Here is a 20505-nt window from a genome sequence, read left to right as displayed (position 1 = left end):
ACTCAGTCACTGCCAACACATGGCATGCCAATTTTTCGGAGGCTGTCGCTCCTCCACTTGGCTGGTCTGCCGAGAATGCACGTGTCAATGTGAGGTATTGGGGCTTTAAAGCCTCAACTGACCAGGTCTTGATTTATTTACGCTAGGACTTGGATGTCATTTTCCAACAGAGGGCTTAAAGATGCGAACCAGGTATTCGTCTGGCGCTTCGACTTAAACCCTCCGGGCACAACAATCTCCCCGTCTCAAGCAGCATATATCAGGAACAGCATTAAGTAGTGTCGTATGTCGGTATGAGAGGGATGAACGGACAGTGTCTGGTTACTCAGCTCTGGAGGTGGTATAATGTGTCCCTTGAAATAGGCTTGATCAATCAAGCAAAGCAAAGTCCGAGTTGATATTGAGAGTAGAACACCGCGAAGATACCTCATCAAACGTCGAGTAAAAATATGATGGGTCCTGCTCATCTGTTTTCAGCACGCTCTCATCACGATACGTGCAGCGAGCTGCGACATTTCTGCTTGTGGCTCAGCATGCACAGAGCAATTGGGGCAGCCGATATAAAAGGCCTGGGTTGCATTCCAGTTCATCCGCACCAAGACACCGAACGGTGCTTGGTCCGAGGCTGGTAAAAATAGGATCCAAGCGTGCCAGGCATACCAGGAGGGCAATTTGAGACCCAAGAAGACTCCATGTGAAAAGCAACGATGGCATTCGGAGCAAACTGACCGAACCCAAGACTGATCGAACCTAAAGACAGAAACGTAGTGACTGCTGAGCCCCGGCGATGAGTGAAGAAACCGGCCTCGGTGCCGTTGTCCCCCGAACCCGGGTGCAACCAAACCAACAGACAGGCGGCGTAACGCCGGGTCTGCGGGCGGCCGGCCGGCCTTCTTTGAGTTGGGAAAAGGGGGAAGGGCACCAGGGGTCGAAAAGATCTACCCCCGATTGCAACGGCGCGAGAGATGCGCAGATCATAACGTACCAACGGGGAAAGGCTGGCGCTACCAAGAGTATACTCAGCTTACACAGCTACGTAGTAGCATGGAGAAAGTACTGGAGAAGTAGCCACCTCACACAAATGCTTTGCTTCGGATGGCCATCCATCAAGCCAGTCCAACTTTCCAAGCCATCCAAGAAACTTGTGCTGCAGGGGCAGCGGCTGTTGGACTGAACGAATCTCTTTAAAGACAAGGTCGTCTCGGAAGACGCGCACACATCCAAAATAAAAAGCCAAGATGGCAGATAAACAAACAATACAGTGTAGCAACGGTTGAACAGTAAATTTGTTCTACTGATATTGTTCGTCATTTGTATTCTTGTTGGCTATTGCTCACATGAGATGGTGAGGTAAAGGAAGGGTGCCCCAAAGATCGGACGAGGATTGGGATTACTCAGAAAGGGCAAGGCAAGCTCTCGTTCTGACGGGATTGAGTCTCTCAATACCGATACCGAGAGCTGATATAGCCTATTGGAGATTCAGAGCGAACTCATCCCAGGACAGCAAGCTTTGGGACACTGCCGTCGTATCTGATATTATATTGACATGTCTTTTTTGGACACGCACCTGATAAAAGCGACTTAGCGAGAGTAACAGAGGCAGCAAAAGGCGTTGAAAAGGCTGGAAAAGGTGTGGGAGGTGGTGGGCAATTATTAGGAAACATCAGCTTCCCTGCCGTGTCGATCCCAGTAATTTCCTTTTGGCTGGCCCTTCCAGACTGGCGTGACTGACTGGCATTTTCAAAGGAGCGCCCCCTGTCATTGATGGCATTTGGGGCTGGCAAGTCCTGCGCTCCGGGTGAGGAACTCAGGAACTCACGGCATCCAGACTTGCAACTTTGCAAGACGCCCCCCTTGTGCAGCCCCGAAACAGAGAGCGATCCCGTTCCGCAGCGGCGCGCTAAGCTATCAGTGGTTGGCCCGGTCCCTCACCTTTTGCCTCCCCCTGGCCCCCAAAAGTCGACTGGACTCCTTACGCTAGAATTGAACGTTCGTCTGTGGTGGACCTCGAGGAGTGCTGAGGGTCGATTATTTGGGCGAATACGGACGGGACTTGAGTGCATACGGAGTATTCTCAGCCACCGTTCGGGGGTCTACTTCCAGGTCCCATTCAGGTAGGTGGATTGACTGAGGTACTGTGTTACCTTGAATAAGAGAAAAGATACATCTGAATGGGGTCTCCCCCCTCTGCGGTGAGGCTCGGGCAGCTTCAATCATTCAATTCAATTCCCCATCCCATCCCCATGCCCAGCACGCCCCCCAGCCAGGAAATAGGAAAGGAAAAAAAAGGGAGAGAGAGGCACAACTTGCGCGCCACAGCCGATCCTCGACTGTCAACCCTCGACCCTCGACCCTGACCTCCTCGCCTTCTCGATTCTCCGTCTTCTGTCCTGACAAGCTTAGAGACGAACAACAACACACACACACACAACAACAAAAGCAGTTCCCAGCAATCAACCCTACATCTTACCTTACCTTACGAGACCGAGACTGCAGCACCCGTATCATAAAGTGTTCTTCAGCAGCACAGACGACACAGTCTACAGATTTGCCTACTGCTGTAGTCCCCCCCATCTCCATGGACACCAACTAGGTCCTTTAAACAGTCCGACCTCGACCTGGACGCAAGCTATATCACCATACCGCACACACCCACATAGGTCAGCGCAAGTTGACCTACGATTCTTCATTTCGCCATGTCCCAGCCAGACGAGCCTGTCGCGACCGTTTCTCCTGAAGTCAACAAGGAGACCAAAGAGGCCAAGGAGAAGAGACTCTCAACTGACTCCGACTCCGACTCTGATAAGGAGAATGTAACGCTCCCCTCATCCTCCCTTGATGCACACATACCTGCTTGGGCCTTCCAAGCTCGACAACAAGCCGCATCTGCAGTGCAGACAGTCTAGAACCACTCGCTGACATGACCGAATAAGCAGCAGGACGCCTTCGAAGATGCCGTCGTCGATGTCGCCGAGGTAGCTGAGGTGCGTTCTCTTACTCAGAGAACGCCCTCCGTCTCCAAACCACCGCCCGCCGAGGAAACGGACCCTGAATCCCCGAAAAAGGAGGAGCACACTGAAGAGGACAGGGTGGAAGCACCAGCTCCGCCGTCACCAACACCAGACGATCACTTTGTCGACGAGGACTTTGTGAGCGACCATGAGGACGTGGATATCAAGCGCAAAGCTTCTCCCGTATCCCATCGACTTTCCAATACCTCAAATTTGGACGATGTCAAGCTCGACGACGACCACCCTGCCCCACATGAGGAACCAGGTTTGTTGTTTGGCCGCATGAATTGATTGACGTGTGACAATAATGCTAATTTTAAACCCAAGAAACGAAAGCCATTAGCCCGGTCGAAGAGAAGCCACTACCGCCCAAGAAAATATCCATTAGCAGCATCACCGGCGCCCTCCCCTCCATGCCATGGTCGCCGCCAGCCGAGCCATCGCCTGCCAAATCTCCCGTAGTCCCAGCCGCACCCCCACCGCAAGCCGCTTCCTCTGCCGCCCTACCACCACCCCCTGGTCCCCCGACCAGGAAGCTCACCAGCCCCTTCTCCTGGCTGTCTCGAAACAGCACAAGCAAGGAGAAGGAAACCTCACCGCCTCCACAGGCCTCTCCCCGCCGGAACACAGCCAGCTCCATCGCAACATTAACAAGTAACCCCGAGATGTCGCTTGGCAGGTTAGACGAAGAGAAAGAGGGTGGTATTCCACGACACAGTCTGAAGGACCGGTTCAAGATGGTCCGACTACGGGAAGAAGCCGGCGTCACGCTGCCATCCGACGACGATAAACCTGTGCCACCACCCAAGGGATTGGGCTTAATCACACCTCCCGCCCAGAATGGAACCGACAAGGAGCTCGGACACGACCAAGCTCCCAAATCGCCTCTTCCAACGACCCCGAACCCGGCGCTGGCACCAGGAACAGTATCCGGTGTATCGGCTGGACCATCTGACATGTCAGACTCCCAGGTAGACTGGGACCTCTGGCAGTCCGTGGTTTACGAAGGCCCGGCGGTTGTTCAGCGGACCAGCGCCGAGGAACTGAACAAAGCCATCGCCAGTGGTATTCCGAACGCTATCCGCGGAGTAGTCTGGCAAGTACTGGCCCAGAGTAACAACGAAGAGCTCGAGATCATGTACAGAGAGCTAGTGACCAGAGGAACCGACAAGGAAATCAACAGGAACAGTCATAGCACTGTAAGCTCGAGCAGCAACGGTACCCTCAGCATCCAGAATGACATTGTCAATTCTTCCTCGTCATCTGTCCACTCGGAACACTCAGCCGCAAATGGCATGCCTTCCCCTCACGAGAAGAGCGCGGAGGCGGTCCTAAAGGCGCAGCAGGCGGCTACAGTTGCGAGACAAAAGAAGCAAAAGGAGGACACTGCCATGCTCCAGAAGCTGGAGAAGACGATTCGACGAGACATGGGTGCAAGAACCAGCTTCTCCAAGTACGCCGCCGCTGCAGGGCTTCAGGAGGGCCTCTTTGGCGTGTGCAAGGCGTATGCCTTGTTCGATGAGGGCGTTGGCTACGCTCAAGGCATGAACTTCTTGATTATGCCCCTTTTGTTCAACATGACAGAGGAGGAAGCCTTCTGCCTCCTGGTCCGGCTGATGAACCACTACCACCTGCGCGATCTATTTATTCAAGACATGCCCGGCCTTCATAAGAACCTGTACATCTTTGAGCGCTTGCTTGAGGATTACGAGCCAGCTTTGTACTGTCATCTGCGCCGCCGCAGCATCTCACCACACCTCTACGCCACGCAGTGGTTTTTGACACTATTCGCCTATCGGTTCCCCCTGCAATTGGTACTACGCATTTACGACCTGATCCTGTCTGAAGGTCTCTCGGCTATTTTGCGATTTGGTATTGTCTTAATGCAGAAGAACGCCGCCAATCTGCTTGCCATCTCGGACATGCAACAACTGACAGTCTTCCTCAAAGACAAAGTTTTCGACGCCTACATCGATACAGCACCGAGTGCAGGTAGCATTCTGGAGAACGGGTTCTTCGGAAGCTCAAGCGCCAGCATGGACAAGGAAGTGTACCGCGCCGATCAACTTGTCAGAGATGCGTGTGATCTCAATATCACTCCCGAGATTCTCAAGACCTACACTACTGAATGGGAGGAGAAGACAAAGGCTGAGAAGGACCGTGAAGCCGAACTGGAAGGGCTGCGGACTGCCAACATCAACTTTGCCGTCAAGGTCCGTAAGCTCGAGGAGCGTGTCGAAGCGTACGACAGTGAGCAGGCTGCTCTCGCCACTGAGCTGGTCCACACCAAGGTCGAGAACGAGGAACTCAAGGATGAGAATGAGAGTCTCAAGGGCCAGGTCCGTGAACTGCGAAACGTCATTGAGAAGCAACCGGAAGAGCTCGAGAACGCATGGAAGGCTGAGCGAGAGGATCTCATGAAGCGTAACCTCAAGGTTCACGAGGAAAATGAGAAGTTGGAGAAGGAGATGGCAGAGCTGGAGGAGGAGCTTGTGCAAACCAAGATGCAGTATGCCGAGGTAAGAGGATTCCACATTGATATTCCTGACGCATCGTTTGACTGACTCATGATAGATCAATTCTCAGCATGAGACACTTAACCGAAAGTGGACAGACCTCAAGCGACAATTTGCTTGAAGCAGTCTGTAAGGAATACAATCCTGGTCAACCCAGAAGCAGAATTCTCTGAATATCTTAATGTACAAAGTAATGATAGCTTCCCATTGAGTATGGAGGTTTGCGTGTGTTTGCTGGCCTAACGCACATCTGGGCGGCCAGCTGGATGGAGTGCGGGCATTGATAAATCAGACAGACCCTTAATGCGGTTACAGGTTTCTGATATCCCGAGAACCAACACGCGGTAGGAGTGAGCTGTAGCATGCCGGCCTAGATAGGCCAGGAGACAGTGGCTATCAGTTGGCGAGTTTCTACGACCCTCGCAGTATAGACCAGCCGCCAGGTCAGCACGGAGAGGGGTTCAAGGCGCATACTCTAGCTTCCATAGGTAGACATGACAGCTACAACATCAAATACAGAAAGCATCACAAGGCATTAGAAGAGTGGATGACAACAGATGAACAGTGATTACGGCAGGCAAAAACTTGGTGGTATAGTCTTTTTGAGTCTTCCTAATAACCCATATCCGTCCGTGGACTCGGTTGCTTTTCCCGAGCCTACATTTCATTGTAAGCTGATCACGCCCCGTGATGGCTTGCCAGACGAGAAAAGCAAAACCTGTTGAACACCAAGAACAACCTAAGAGCCCGATAAAATGTTTTTTTTTTCATTCCCGTAAACGTGATCCGTGAGAGAGAGTCACAGTTATCTAGTTTTTTCCCCATCCACATCCATACGCCCACAACGCGACGCTGTATCGTTAAGACATGGCTTTCACGCAGCAAACAGGACCCCCCTGTAAACGAAGGCGATACGTTTACTTGTGGAGCTTGCGCTGGTAGAAGGCGAGCTCCTCACCCTCAAGGATGTATCCGTCGCAGCGACCGGACTGGCCGGGGCGGGACGAGACGACGGCGTACAGGCGACCGGCCTCGAACTGCTTCTCGAGAGCGTTCTCGACCTTGCCCTCGGCGGCGTAGCGCTCAGCCTGCTTCTTCTCGACGGACTTGGACTTCTTGGTCTCCTCCTCCTTGACGCCGGCGGCGGCCTGCTGCTTCTGCTGGCGGCGACGGCCGAGGTTCTGGCCGTAGTGGGCCTCGTACCACTGACGGAAGGGGGCGGCGTCGATTTGGACGACGGCGGACTTGGTCAGGGTGTTTGTGCGGACAAGCTCGTTGTTGGAGGGGTGGTAGGCGACGCCGATGACACGGGTCTTGCGGGTGCAGCCCTCGGAGGCCCAGGCGAAGTTACCGGAGTCGAGGCGGAGAGCGCGGTACTTGTGGTTGCCGCCGCGGGTGCGGACGGTGTGGACTCGCTTGGGGCCGATACGGGTGTTGGCACCCTGGCGACCGGCCTCGAAAGCGCGCTTCTTCCCTGTTGAGCAGAAAGGTCAGAACGCATGCTTGATTAGAGCATACGGGCTTTCGATTATATTACGCACGGTAGTAGGCGCGCTTGGCACCGGAAGCGGAGCGCTTGTGGCGGGAATCTCTCGAGATACCCATGATTGCTTATGCTGTTCATGGAGAAGAAGTTAGCCCATAGGTTCTGATGAAATAGTTGGACGAGTGACAAAGAAGAAGCTCCATGATCATGAATGATCACTGAAGAGGGGCATTGGATGGGGGGAGGGGTGCGAAGTATTTCTTCAATGCCCACCAAGGAGGATATCGCGAAATGCCTTTTCTTCTTGCGCTGACGGATGGTAAAAGCCAGCGGAAAGAATATTGGGAAATCGTGGGATATCGTCGTCGAGGTAAGGGGTTTCTTGAATTTTCGCAACTGCTGTTCGTTTCGGTAACTAACCTGATGGTTCCTCAGGGGGCAATCGACTGGTGGCTGGCCGGCGTTGGGTGGTTGACTGTCGAGGTTGTCGGGAATGAACTTTTTTCGGGAGGTTGAGGAGATTCGAGAAACAGCACCTGGCAAATTTGGAGTTTGTGCGGGCTCGCTAACCCCACTGGCAAAAGTTGGGAAAAGTGCACGGTCCAGGCTAGGGCATGCTTTTGGCCTGAGGCTTATAGGAGTCCAGGGGTTTTCTCATTGGGCGGTTGTGATTGGTCGCGGCCTCTTGTGGGGGAAATTCTTCGGTGAAGAACTCTCACCATATAACCTCACCGAAGGTCTCTCCGTCTGCTCGTGGTACTTTGACTGGGCTTTGCCTTCGATTGCCTGTTGATAGATATCATGCCGACAATCGACAACGGAGAATTTGTGCCGGGCTGTTATGGGAGTTTGTTTCCCACACAACTCTGATCTGTAAAACAACACGGCGCCTTCTCGAGATCGACGGCTGCCACTGGAACCAACGGCCAAAACTAATTCAACTGCCGGTCGATTATTTGAAGCAAGCTAGTAGTGTCAACGCATCATTGCAGAGCTTACTTTCATGGCACCAAATATTCGACACGCAATCTCCCCGTCTTAAACCCAAAGGACCTTTCCTAATTTCGACCGAGACGCCCCGCATGTTGGAATCGTTTCTCCTCGTATGTTCGGTGGCCTCTCGCAGCCGGGTAACCTCACTATAGGAGGATCGAGCGAAGTGCAAAATGATGATTTGGGAACATTCGGCAATGTATCCGGCCACTTGTGATGATGGACCACCACGTGTGAAAGGTTGTTGGGCCTGGCCTTCCTATCTCTACCAACCTTTTTTTGCCTTCCACAGTATGCGCGCGGGTGGCGGGTAAGGGCGCTTCAGATCGCGACTTCAGCCAAGACGGACATGTCACAAAGCCTAATGGCATAGCAAAGCAATTGATTGGAAGAAAGGTAGTGAGCATCTAGTCGAGGGCAGGGGGTATGACAGCCAATCCGGCTCTTGGCCGTGTTCTAGACTCACCACAAGTCTGACGCTTCTCACGTTTCCAGACTAATTCAAGAATCCGATTCTCGTACGCCGAATCCCCCATATTCGATATTGACAATATTAAGAGACGTAACTCTCGGGGACCTTAGCGATCGGCGCCTGACTTTTCGTCTGCATATCATCACCTCCCTGTTCCTACGGCCCTGTCTTTCGTAGTCAAAGCAGCAAAAAATTGGGAAGGTTTGCAGTGGCATATCAACCCAATCGCTCATTTACTTCTGTCAGACATGATCAAACATGACAGCAGATTGCACTCCACAATCGGTTTGAAATCCGTCATCCCATGTTTATCTATATTTTGGCCAACAATTGTGCAATTGTTTTTTCTTATCAAACAGAGACACGCATGCTGGAGGGCAAGGGAAGGCCCATCTCCATCTGTAACACCCAAAGACGCGAGTTCAAAGGCCGACAACCATCGGGTCCCGGGATCTACTCTGTAATGGTCAATAGCCGGAGCCTTTTCCTACGCCGGGCCTCGCGGCATATCCGGCCTTTACGTGGTCCTTGCCTTACTGACAACCACCAACCCACCCCGCCCACATGGGAAAATGTCGGATCTCTCACGCATAGATTGTGTCAAGAAGAGACAAACCGCTCACACCAACCTCATGACAGCCCACTGAACATCCGAACCGTTTTGCGATCCGCCGCCAATGCCCCTTGCAGTTCCCGGGCGCGGGTCATGAAGCAGCGGCAAGCATACCCAGAAACGGATGAGATTCGCTGGACAAAGAAATATCAGGAATTGGAAATTTTGAACTCGTGAAGAAGTGAATTGGCCTATTCTACTGTAGGCAATGTATCGCGCAGCGACCTCAAAAAGGGGGCCGTAGACAGCCAAAGTTGGCATGCCTCTATGCCGAGTGCTTGTGTTTATATACATTAATGTAGCCGCCGAAGCTCTTCCAGCGATTTGCGTATGTACTAGGTGAAAATCCATCAAGAAGCCTGCCCAAACCTCATCACTCTCTGGTGCGATCAATCATCGGATATCCAGCCTGTGCCGTCGCGGATATTCCCGATATTCCCTCGACTTTTCCGCCTGGCCATTGGCCGTCCCGCCGGGAAGTATGGATCTTCCATCACGTATTGTGACGGCGTCATCTGAAGCTGCGATGAAGGAATGTCGTTCTTCACCTTGATGATGCCCATCTCTACGCTGTGTGCTAATGATGGCTTGTCGAGGTCCAGTGGTAGGATATTTTCCATGCTCTCGGTGGTGGCACGTGTTGAAGTTCCGTAGGAACTCGAGCTGACGGAGAGTTTTCCGCCGGCCTTCCCCTGCGTCGCTCGTGCATACGCATTCTGGCCCAAGTATGGCTTCGATCCGCCTATCGTCGTTCGCTGATTGGGATAGTATACTTTGGAGTATTTTCCCGTCGATAGGCCGAGAGCCTTGTTGAGAACAGGGAAACGGGCTATCAACGGTCGTAAAGATGGAACACCGGAGCAAATGATCAAGGCACAGACTTCGACTTCTGACCAGAGCAAGGGGTCGGCGACCAAGACTACCAGAATTAGCCGCTGAATGATAAAGGGGAACGAAAATGGCTTACAAGTAACGTCGCGGTCAAAAGCATTGATGTAGCTCACTCTGATGACGGAAATGACACAAACCCTGTGGCTGTAAGCTGTTTGTCCAAGAGGCGGAGGCGAATTCCAGGAACTCACAATAAGCCCAGGGACAACATGACGATGACCCCAACTCGCTTTGCCATCGGAAGTTGCAGTTTCCAGACAGTCGGGATTGGCTGAATGAACAACACCAAGTCTGTCAATAATTTGATGACGAACTGTCTCGAGTTAGCTGGCTGGCGCACACGGCTTCATCTTTCTTCTCTTTCAAGTTTAAACTTACAGCAGAATAGTAGAAGATGGTCAAATCTAGACATGTTCCTGGTACGGATGGTGTCCAAGCTCTTTCGATGGGAGTGCATCTGAAGATGACGACGGCAGTCTCCTCAATTCCTTCTGCGAGCAGCAAAACGATGAGAAACTTGTTGATACGCTGGTAGACCTGATCGGGGAGCAGCCGAAGGTAAAGAACTGCGAAAGACATCTTTACTGTCACAAATGCCCAGATGTATGTGAGCTGTGTGACGACTTGGAACTGCAGATGGTTTGTCAGTGCGGTTTGATGAAAGTCTCTTTGGTGTTTTCTACCTTCAAAAATTCGGCAAAGTCTGACTTCGAAACGTCTTGAAAGTGAGAGCCCAAGCCCACGCCGGTCACTATTCGGGATTAGTTTGAAGTTCTTCTCGAGCTTCCAGAAATGGTGGCAGCTTACTGGCAAGAATTGCACTGCATAGTGCCATGGCGAGGACCTGTTCATGTTTAGCAAGAAACATTCTTCAAATTTCTATTGTGGCTTCATACCCAGCTAATGAGCACGAGTGCTAGAAACGGTCAGCATGAAAGTCGTGATAATTCATCAGTCGTTGATACTTACTGTCATCCCAGCCCAAGCTTCGAAGTAGGACACTTCGTACAAAGGTCCTCATCACGACTGTTAGCGTGATAAAAGTCATCAGCATGATGGTCACGCTCGCCGTTTGAGCGACCTTTGTGTCCGCCATTTTGCCGATGGTTACATTCAAGTCGAGGGTGCCTCTCGATGGACCTCAAGGCAGCGGGGGGGGGGCGGAATAGATATTCACAGTCCGACATAGAGGACTGGAGTGACGGGTGACAGGATGGACCATGGCTGATAGGTGGTCCCCTACGTATGTATGTGCTTGACATAGCCCATCGAACTCTGATGCATTGGAGACACACTACGAATGCGAACCCAATCCCGGTCCTTCCACTGCTGTCTGATCTCTTCAGCGATATCCCCAGACGACTTGGTCGAGATAGTCTGAAGAAAGAGACGGACTGGGCGTCCAGGACGGGCACCCGGGGTCATGCGTGTGCGGTAATGGGTGCGGATGGCCACCCGAACGGAGGCACGCTTCATTGTGAACCTCGTTCGATGCCAGCTGTCTGGGACGAGCATAGACTTTCCGCGGATGGACTGGTGAAGAAGTCTGCTTGCGAGCCCCTTGTTTGGAGGTTAAACTTCCAACAGCCAAGTTTCAAAGTTCAAGGGCTGGTTGATCGCCGCAAGGAAGGCCGTTCAGAACATCAGGCTCTGCTGCAAGATGGCCCATGGATCTGTGAGATCCAGTGGCGTGATTGGTAGGGCGAGACGCGAAGCCCAACGGCTTGAACCCGTCGATGGGTCGCCCTTGCGGCTACCCACAGGGGAATCCGGGGAAGGCGAATCGGGTCGCGGAGCCATGCTGCGTGGATTAGGTCATGCATACATATGTCCTTCCAAGGGCTGGCGAGCCGTGCTCTCTGCCCGTCAAGGCAATCCAGAAGAAATTCGAGAATATCCGTATGTGCCAGCCGAGAAGTGTACAGCCAATGACTCGTCCATACATCGGAAAAGGTGCGGCTAGCTGTCCATGTCCGAACCTGCCAGTCAGCTATAGCCTCAAACTTTACTAAGGACCTCAAATAGCCTGATGCTAGAGCAGTGCAATAGCCATGCTCGTGTGACCCAATAGTATACAACTTAATTAGCCGTGTAGCATTCGCAAAGTCGTATATTTGAGAGACTTGCCCAGGGAAGCTTGGCCTGGCGTGGCCGCTGTGGCCATGAGACGACAGAACACCGACCTCTTGGGAGCCTCTCTCTAAGCCGTGTTGGGAAATTCTAGCGGCGAGGCCATTGGTCGAGCCCCGTGTTGCTCCATGTTCGTCGTCTAAAACAACAGGAGAGCCACGAGCTGGCTATGACAAACTTGTCTGTGCGGGTTTCTATCCTCCGAATGACCCATTTACTAGTTATGACCAGAACAGACTAGTCAGGCAAACGATTCATCGTGAGAAGGTTGGTTTGTTTACGGAGGAAACGCTGCCTCAGTAGATTTTGGGTCCGCCTGGTTGAGGCACTTGCGCTCCCCGAGCCGCTATTTGATGTGCTCTTTGGGCAACTTGAGGCCGATCGGTGACTACCTGGCCGTGATACTACCAGACGTGTCGGTCTCCCTCCGTGAACAACACAAGCTTCGACGGCAAAACGACGGCAGAACGACGGAGAATCATGGTTGGATTATTCTCCCGATGAACTGGACAACGGCATGTGGAAAAAGTGCGGTCTCCGCTAGAATCGCGGCGCGTCGTGTGCCAGAGGAATTTCGTGTGATGGGTTTCAGTATCCACGCCGCGGTGAATCCCGACAGCTCGGGGCAGTCCCGACGTTCAGTGCGAGTGGGCGGGAGCCGAGTAAGCGCCGTTGCGCCGGCATCGTCGTAATGGAACAATAGAAGCGATTCGAATACCCTCCCACAGGCCCGGAGGCAGGAAAGGGTATCGGTGTAACGACCACGACTTTGATGTCTGTGTTGTGTTCTTGTTGGGGCATGGTCAGTAGACGAGAACGAAGAGTGGTCTGAGAGACTCAGCTTCTTCGAGGCGGCATTACTGACTCACTGTTTATTTGTGGACGAAGCGAAACTCATCTCATGTTTCGAGACAAGAAACGTCACAGCTCATGAAGACGTTGCTGAAATCTCGTTTTGGCAGGACTAAACCAAGGGATCCAGGCGTCGAGGAAGCCATCATACGAGCCTTTTTTGTCACAGAGCCGCCGTTCAGGCGGAAAGGCCGTTTATCCTTTTAGTGACAAGGGGCCGCTTGTTTGCGAAGATGTGCGTTGCGAGTTTTCATCCAGCTATCGACAGTGGCGGCGAGCCAAGGCGCCGGGCCATCAGTTGCCTGTAGAGACGTCGGCCGGCGAGAAAGCAATCGAACTTGGAGGCTGAGAGATACGTATCCACGTGTTAAAGTCTGCGTCAAAAGTCAAAGTCATGATTGCCGAGTGGATGGGACAAACACGGCCACCAAATGCGATTGTCTGATGAGATGACGAGTCCCTCGACTCGAACTTAATTCCGCCTTGCCGGCGATATTTCTGCGCTGCCAAGTAATATAAGTAATCATCTACAGACAATCGGCACACCTATTTAGGTTGGCGGCAAGAGTGCGAAAGTTTGAGAAGATGCAAATAAGACTGACTTTGATCATCGAGAGGGAGTAGGGCTTCCTCTGCCGGTTGGCTATTTGTCTGCGGCTGAGGGACCCTGAAAAAGAAGGGTCTTCCAGTCGTTGGCCCTTCTTGTCTGTCGAGTATTACTGATTATAAAGACGGAGCAACGGGTGACGTTGGCCAGAACGGTCCAGAGAATATCGTCAGTGCCAACATAGTGGTTGCCAAGGCCGTCGGCGAGTGATATTGAGTTGCCGGCGGGACGAGACATAGACCTTTCCTACCTTTCCCTTTACATCAAAATTTGGCTAGTCATTCCTGCTGCTGGTAGACAAAGCGTCCTTGCCTCCATCCAAAGTACAGGAACGAGTCGATCGTGACACCCGAAGAGAGCTCCCAGCGTGGTGTTGTGGATGGGAAAGAGACGATCTCAGGATGGTGTTTTGAAGTTGTTCCAGAAGGAAAGAAGTTCGCGCCGGCCCCACCCACCGGTCCCTTCCTTCCCCAGAAATACCACCTGCCTCGGAGCCATTTCCGTCGATCTCCCTCTCCACCCACAGGGGTTCCTTCCGTCTTCCTGGAAAATTACCCGGTGAGGCACTTACACGACCACGTTTTGCTGCCACAACTGCATCGTCAAACCTCGCTTTGCCTCATCACAACCTCAATTGGCTTGACTTCACCCTCAAAATTTCCTAAGATCGATCCAAACACAAAAAAGATTGTATCCTTCCTCGGTAAGTAAACGAAATCCTCATGGAAGAATCCGCTGAATGCGCTCTCTCTATGCGGGTAGACGCTGATTTCTTTGCTCGGTCTTGCAGCAGTTTCCTTTGGCAACCAGAATTCCTACGAAAACCACCTCACACGCAAAAGACACCTAGCTACGCACACTTGCACCGACAACAATGAAGCCTACACTCTGCATCACAGCCTTTGCTGGCATGGTCAACATTGCTGCTGCCGCAAGCCCTCCTGCCTGCCTTCTTGCAGCTCTTGGCCAGCAGCCCAAGGTCTCTTCGGTTGATGACATGTGCACCGACTTCATGTCGGCCATGCTTGGCAACTTGACCAGTGTTTGCCACGGCGACGATCTCAAGGAGGCCTACAAGTCTTACGCATCTACGTGCGCTGAGATTGGTGTCAAGGTTGCTGATCTGCCCTCGGCCTCTACCACGAGCGCCGCCCCTACCTCGACCCCAGAGGCTTCAGGTACCCCCGGTCCTGATGTTACCTCAGCGCCATCGTCAGCCACTCCGACGTAAGTTCCCTCCCGCAGACTTGTCGAAAATTCCAGACTGACACACGGTAACAGCGATGGCCCCCAAGAGTCAAAGCCCAGCGCTGCTGGCGCTATTTCTCCTCATGCCCTTCTCTTCACGGTACTCGGTCTTTCTGCGACTGGCCTCGTCAGCATAGTATTCCTGTAGGGGCAACCAAGTTGCGCCAAAACACAAGCGAGCATTTGATTTTTCTGGAATTCGACATATCATTCGTGGTCAAACAGCACACGAAGTTCTAGGGATTCGTTTCAGGGCAAATATCGACAGATGAATTATGGGAACACAGGACAACCACGGTTGCTTCGGGACTAGGCGGCAGGAAAATGGGCATTTGCCATAGCTGGCGGCGTTTCGGATAGATGGGAATTGATGAACCACCTTACGAAGAGCATTGGCGTCCAAGGACAAGGTGTGAGATTAAAGTTGAAATTTTACGAATTGGTATCTTTTCCTCCTCTTCTAAGTCTTGCTAGACCTCTCTCTATGCATGTTTTTATTTCAACGTGACTAGCTCTTCGGCGCTAGTCGGGTGAATGGCAACACAGCTGTCAAAGTCCTTCTTGGTCGCGCCCATCTTCACAGCAACACCGAAGCCCTGGAGCATCTCTCCGCTGCCAAGACCAGCAATGTGCAGACCAACAACCTTCTCCTCGGGGCCGGCGACAACAAGCTTGTAGGCGGTGGGGCCCTTCTCTTCAGGCTCCATCATGGCGTAGTACATGGCGGTGAAGCTAGTCTTGTAGACCTTGATGTTGTCCTTGCCATATTTTTCAATAGCCTGGGGCTCAGTGAGGCCGATGCTACCGACCTCGGGGTGGGAGAAGACGACGGAGGGGATGTTGGAGTAGTCGAGGTGCGCCTTTGCGTACTCGGCGCCGCCAAACAGGCGCTCGGCCAGACGACGACCGGCAGCGATGGCGACGGGGGTCAGCTCGACCTGGCCGGTGACGTCACCGAGGGCATAGATGTTGTCAATGTTTGTGTTTTGGTACTCGTCGACGGGGATATAGCCCTTCTCGTTGAGCTTGAGGCCAATCTCCTCGAGGCCGATATCCTTTGTCGCGGGCGTGCGGCCAATGGCCCAGATGAGGTGGTCGAAGCCGCCCTCGGACGTCTCCTTGCCTTCGGCATCCTTGTAGGTGATTGTGAGCTTGCCATCGGCATCCTTTTCGACCTTTGTCGGCTGCGACTTCTTGTGCAGGTTGACGCCCAGGCGCTCGTACTCCTTTGTGACGGTCTCCTGAATGAGGGGGTCAAAGGTGCGGAGGAAGGTGTCGTGGCGGATAAAGAGGTGGGTTTCCGTGCCGAGGGCGTTGAACATGCCGGCGAACTCGACGGCGATGTAGCCCGCGCCGACGAGGGCCACCTTCTTGGGCTGTTCTGCAATATCGAAGAAGCCGTCCGAGTTAGTTCCCAGCTCGGCGCCGGGGATGGTAGGCGGGATGGTGGGGTTGCCGCCGACGGCGACAAGGATCTTCTTGGCTTTGACGAGGGTCTTTGTGCCGTCGTCGAGGGTGACCTCTGCCTCATTGCGGGAGGTGAGCTTGGCCCAGCCGTGGAGGTACTCGACGTTGTCGTTCTTGAGGTTGCGCTCGTAGATGCCGTTGAGGCGCTTGATGTAGGCGTCGCGCTTGGTCTTGAAGGTGGGCCAGTCAAAGGGGGCGCTCTCGTTGACGGAGAAGCCGTAGGACTTTGCTTGGTGGATCGTCTCGGCGATGGCGGCGGCGTTGAAGGTGACCTTTTTCGGAACGCAGCTGTGGCACCAGGGCGTTAGCATAAACTTGCTCGCGTTTGTTGTTTTGCTTGAATCCCCCTGATAGGGAGAGAGAGAGAGAGGCTGAAGGTACACTCACCCAACGTTCACGCAGGTTCCTCCCAGCCTGGCGCCCTCGACGATGAGGGCCTTTGCGCCGAACTGACCGCAGGCTTTACGCGCCGAGGCGAGGCCGCCGCTGCCGCCGCCGATGACGAGGTAGTCGGTCTCCTTTGTGATGGGAGCCATGGTGCGCGCTGTTGAAGATAGGTGCCTCTGTATGGAAACGAGTCGTGTGGGTGCTGCTGCTGCTGCTCGTGATGCTGCTGCGGTAGATGTGCGGTAGAGGGCTTGCATGGGGAACTGAATCGCGGGGCGAGCGAAGCAAAGCGAGGAGGAGGGGGAGGGGGGCAGAGTAAATAGATTTCCGATATGTACGGTGGTGGGGCCGAGTTGAGTGACGTCTTATATGCTTCTAGATGCGCAACTTGTACGCTACCGTATCTGACAAATGCAGCTTATAGTATGGTGCGTGTGTATGTACACGTGTGTGGCACGACGGACGCGGAAATGGGTCAATGGTGGGATGGAGCTGATGTAAGTTTTTTCCCTCTCTCTTTCTTGTGTCCAGAACCTCGGCGGCGTTTGTTGCTGTTCGGCGAGTCGGGGGAGAGTGAGCTGGTGGATTGGGGGTATCTCAAATTCGGCGTACCGGGGTCAGTCGGTGGCGCGCGACGTCAGGGTGTTTCCTATGGTTGCTCTAGAACAATGGATGGATGCGTGTATGTGACATGTGCATCTGTATCCGTAGGCTCAGTGGTAGTGTACAGAGTACGGAATAGAGTGGTGAGGTGGTGCTGTTGTCCAAAAGCGTTGTTGAACAGAAAATGGAATATGCATGGGGATGAATCATCACCAATCAACCGCCCATGTTCACCCGAAAAAAAAGGGTCCCCGCTGGAGAAAGCCGTGGAATTTGGGTTGATAACTAAGCACCGTACAGCTGAAGCCCGGCGGGCATCTGTAATTTTCGCAATTGTCGCAACTTGCAGGGTACAATTTTTTTCGGGGTCCAATCTGTGAATGATGGAGAAGAGAATCATCGCCCATCATCCGTCATCAAACCATTTTGACAAATTGACGTAAACAGGGGCATTATTCCAAATGCAACCCCCGTCCGCTGAAGCTGACCTCGGCCGAGGTACGAAGGTACCTTCCACCGCCGTCCCAGTCCTCCCCCGCCGTCCTCGCCCCGGCACGGGAGCTAAGCCGGAAGCTTCGGTGGGAAAAAGCATGACTTCGAGCCGGGCAACTTACCAAGCAGACAAGCTCTTCAATGTCCCCCGAATCATCAACACCTAACTAAATATGGATGGACAACCGTGGTTTTGTCGGCTTTCTAGACAGCCTTTTTCTAGTCTTCTCATTGGCACCCAAGCTGACTAGCCCAATGCAAGCAGACGTCATTAACAGTTGCTGGTGCTGAACTGTAGCGCAACCTCGGACTGGTGACTTTGGCTCCAGAGGGACATTGTCGATTCTCACCGAGCTGAAGCCTGGTACATGCAAACTTGGGTAGGCCCCACAAAAACGGGATGTATGAGAACGATACTGCACCGGAAGAGACTAATACCGCCATTTCAGTTCACTCCGGAAGTCTGCCACAAGCCAGAGGTAGACTGCGTCTCGTCAATCATGTGTTTCATTGCTTTCTTATGCTGTTAGACAGCCTCTATCGGGGTATCATATTTGACTATAACTATCCTCATCCTCAGTATTCATCGTAGTAACCGTCATACTCTCCAATCTGAGCCTGAGTACTGACCCATTCCTCATCCGCCAAGCCGCGCATCATCCGCCTCTGGAGAGCCTGGGCATCTTTGTGCCAGTCGCAGGCAAAGTCACAATTCGGCGTCTCGCTCTCGCCAAAATATCTGCAAATCTGCGCATGCCGACAGGCCGTTGTGTCTTCGCAATAGAGCGCAAGTTTCTGCAGGCTCTTGGCCTGAGCTTCCCAATTCGATCCATCGCGGTTCCCTTTCCTGATCATACTCTGTACGCGTTCCAAGTCTTCTCGGCTGTAATACAGAAAACAGAAACTTGCGTTCCCGTCTCTGCCTGCGCGACCTGCCTCTTGGTAGTAACCTTCAAACGACTTGGGTAATCGCCAGTGTACAACAAACCGAACATTGTTCTTGTCAATGCCCATGCCAAAGGCTGTCGTGGCCACGATAATATCATAGCCAGGCTCGTTGTTTACCCAGCGGGCCAGCGTTTGTTCCTTCTTTTCCTTGGTAAGCTTCGCATGGAAGGGCATCGCGCCTACACCTTCGTCTCTGAGTGCCGCCGCAAGTGACTCGCACTCATCTCTTGATATGGTGTATATGATTCCCGAGACGTTGTCCAGCCGCTCTCCAGCGGCTTCCAACTCTGATTTGCGTGGCTCTGTTTTTCTCCTCTCGTACACCCCACGTATCCAAGCTAGAAAGTTAGATAGGCGATCGTCCTCTTGGTCTTTGGTATATCGGATTTCAATGTGTAGATTGGGCCGATGAGCGGTCATGACGAAACTCTTCAGTCTTTCGGGTTGTTCCAGGAGACCAAGCGTCTTGAGCAGATCCTGACGAACCGTCGGATTTGCTGTTGCCGTCAAGCACGTAATGGGCACCTTGGGAAAAGTCTCTCGAAACCATGAAAGCTTTTTGAAGTCTTTCCGAAAATCGTGACCCCATTCTGAGATGCAATGAGCCTCGTCGACTGCAATGCGTGCCAACTCACACTGCTCGTGGACCAGCTTGATGCGTCTCCTGAAGGAGTCCCCTGAGCATAGCTCCGGTGTCACGTAGAGTAGCCTGATGCGCGGGTGGCCACTAGCAAGATCCTGATTGATGCGATCTCGCTCAACGGGCGGCGTATTGCTGTTGAGGGAGCTGGCATCGATGCCCGCCGATCGCAGTGCTTCAACCTGATTCATCTAACGGAGCTGTCAGCTGTCGCACTTGAGTAAGACTGCAAGGTATACCCCTCACCATGAGACTGAGCAGTGGCGAAACCACAATGGTGACTGTCGCAGCGAAATCACGTTAGTTGACGACGACGCGTGCACGCGAGCTCGGAGCAGTTTCGGGTACTTACTCCCTTGGTCAATGCAGGCAGGGAGTTGGAAGCAAAGACTCTTGCCGAACGACGTCGCGGCCTGAACGAAGACATCGTGACCGTCTAGGGCAGCAACGATGATTTCACGTTGTTGGGGCCTGTGGTGGATTTGTCAGTCGGTGTTGCGTGATCACGGGGCACGTGCCATGAGAGTGTAGCTTGTGAACTCGGCGATGGGACGAGGAATAGTTCTTCACCTGAAAGTCGACTTGTTGAACTGGCGTCTGAGAGTGAAGTCTATGTCAACGCATGAGTTGGAGCGCGATAGAGGAGGCATGATAAACGATGCGTTGTCGAGAGTTGATGAGGGGTGTTGTCCTGACGTGAACAAGACTGGTGTCTTAGTCTCGATGGGGTTATGCTTGGCCGAGCTTCTGGATTGCTTCTATTGCAGAGCGCGGGAGCATAAGGTTGCACTAGACCAAGAAGAGGGCCCGGATGTGGTCATGATCGAGCTCGGGTCCGGAGGTGGTCCGTCAGGCGTTGGGCCTTTGGTGGGCCTTGGACAGCCGGCCTGGCCGAATACCCTCAGACGGGAAGCGGAGCGAGACAGTCGGCTTTGTCAGTGGATGTGCGCACAGGGGGACTATAAACTGATCAATTGGGTCAACGTGAGAATTCCGAAAGATTCTGATAGACGTACGAATACACAGTCCAAGTGGCTGCTGTCACGCGTGGCTGTGCTTCTTCAAAAGAGAGGCAAGCAAGGGTATAGAGATGCAGACCGGGTTCATGGAACGAAGCTACGAACGGACAGCAGACTCAGAAATGGACCT

At 53.0% G+C, this 20505-nt stretch overlaps 5 protein-coding genes across 5 annotated transcripts; 2 read left to right on the top strand and 3 right to left on the bottom strand.

Moving 5' to 3' along the window:
- Nucleotides 1–2696: 2696 nt before the first annotated feature.
- Nucleotides 2697–5648, top strand: N0V96_001499 (uncharacterized protein; the record flags this gene model as incomplete). Its single annotated transcript, XM_053191864.1, has 4 exons — nucleotides 2697–2813; nucleotides 2934–3276; nucleotides 3339–5530; nucleotides 5586–5648. 4 exons carry the CDS (start codon nucleotides 2697–2699, stop codon nucleotides 5646–5648), a joined length of 2715 nt encoding a protein of 904 aa, XP_053050472.1.
- Nucleotides 5649–6444: 796 nt separating this feature from the next.
- Nucleotides 6445–7132, bottom strand: RPS8A (40S ribosomal protein eS8; the record flags this gene model as incomplete). The annotated part of the gene is made up of 2 exons (XM_053191865.1): nucleotides 6445–7001; nucleotides 7069–7132. 2 exons carry the CDS (start codon nucleotides 7130–7132, stop codon nucleotides 6445–6447), a joined length of 621 nt encoding a protein of 206 aa, XP_053050473.1.
- Nucleotides 7133–9480: 2348 nt separating this feature from the next.
- Nucleotides 9481–11078, bottom strand: N0V96_001497 (uncharacterized protein; the record flags this gene model as incomplete). Its single annotated transcript, XM_065756244.1, has 8 exons — nucleotides 9481–10010; nucleotides 10059–10120; nucleotides 10174–10295; nucleotides 10361–10612; nucleotides 10666–10733; nucleotides 10790–10826; nucleotides 10879–10898; nucleotides 10952–11078. 8 exons carry the CDS (start codon nucleotides 11076–11078, stop codon nucleotides 9481–9483), a joined length of 1218 nt encoding a protein of 405 aa, XP_065615484.1.
- Nucleotides 11079–14445: 3367 nt separating this feature from the next.
- N0V96_001496 (uncharacterized protein) lies at nucleotides 14446–14967 on the top strand (the record flags this gene model as incomplete). The annotated part of the gene is made up of 2 exons (XM_053191867.2): nucleotides 14446–14798; nucleotides 14853–14967. 2 exons carry the CDS (start codon nucleotides 14446–14448, stop codon nucleotides 14965–14967), a joined length of 468 nt encoding a protein of 155 aa, XP_053050475.2.
- Nucleotides 14968–15313: 346 nt separating this feature from the next.
- GLR1 (Glutathione reductase) lies at nucleotides 15314–16822 on the bottom strand (the record flags this gene model as incomplete). Its single annotated transcript, XM_053191868.1, has 2 exons — nucleotides 15314–16574; nucleotides 16674–16822. The coding sequence occupies 2 exons, from the start codon at nucleotides 16820–16822 to the stop codon at nucleotides 15314–15316; spliced, it is 1410 nt and encodes a 469-aa protein (XP_053050476.1).
- Nucleotides 16823–20505: the final 3683 nt, after the last annotated feature.

The sequence above is a fragment of the Colletotrichum fioriniae genome (genome assembly GCF_027942845.1).
Source record: "Colletotrichum fioriniae strain IMI 355084 chromosome Unknown scaffold_1, whole genome shotgun sequence".
Taxonomy (NCBI): Eukaryota; Fungi; Ascomycota; class Sordariomycetes; order Glomerellales; family Glomerellaceae; genus Colletotrichum; species Colletotrichum fioriniae.
This window is presented reverse-complemented; position numbering and strand designations above follow the sequence as displayed.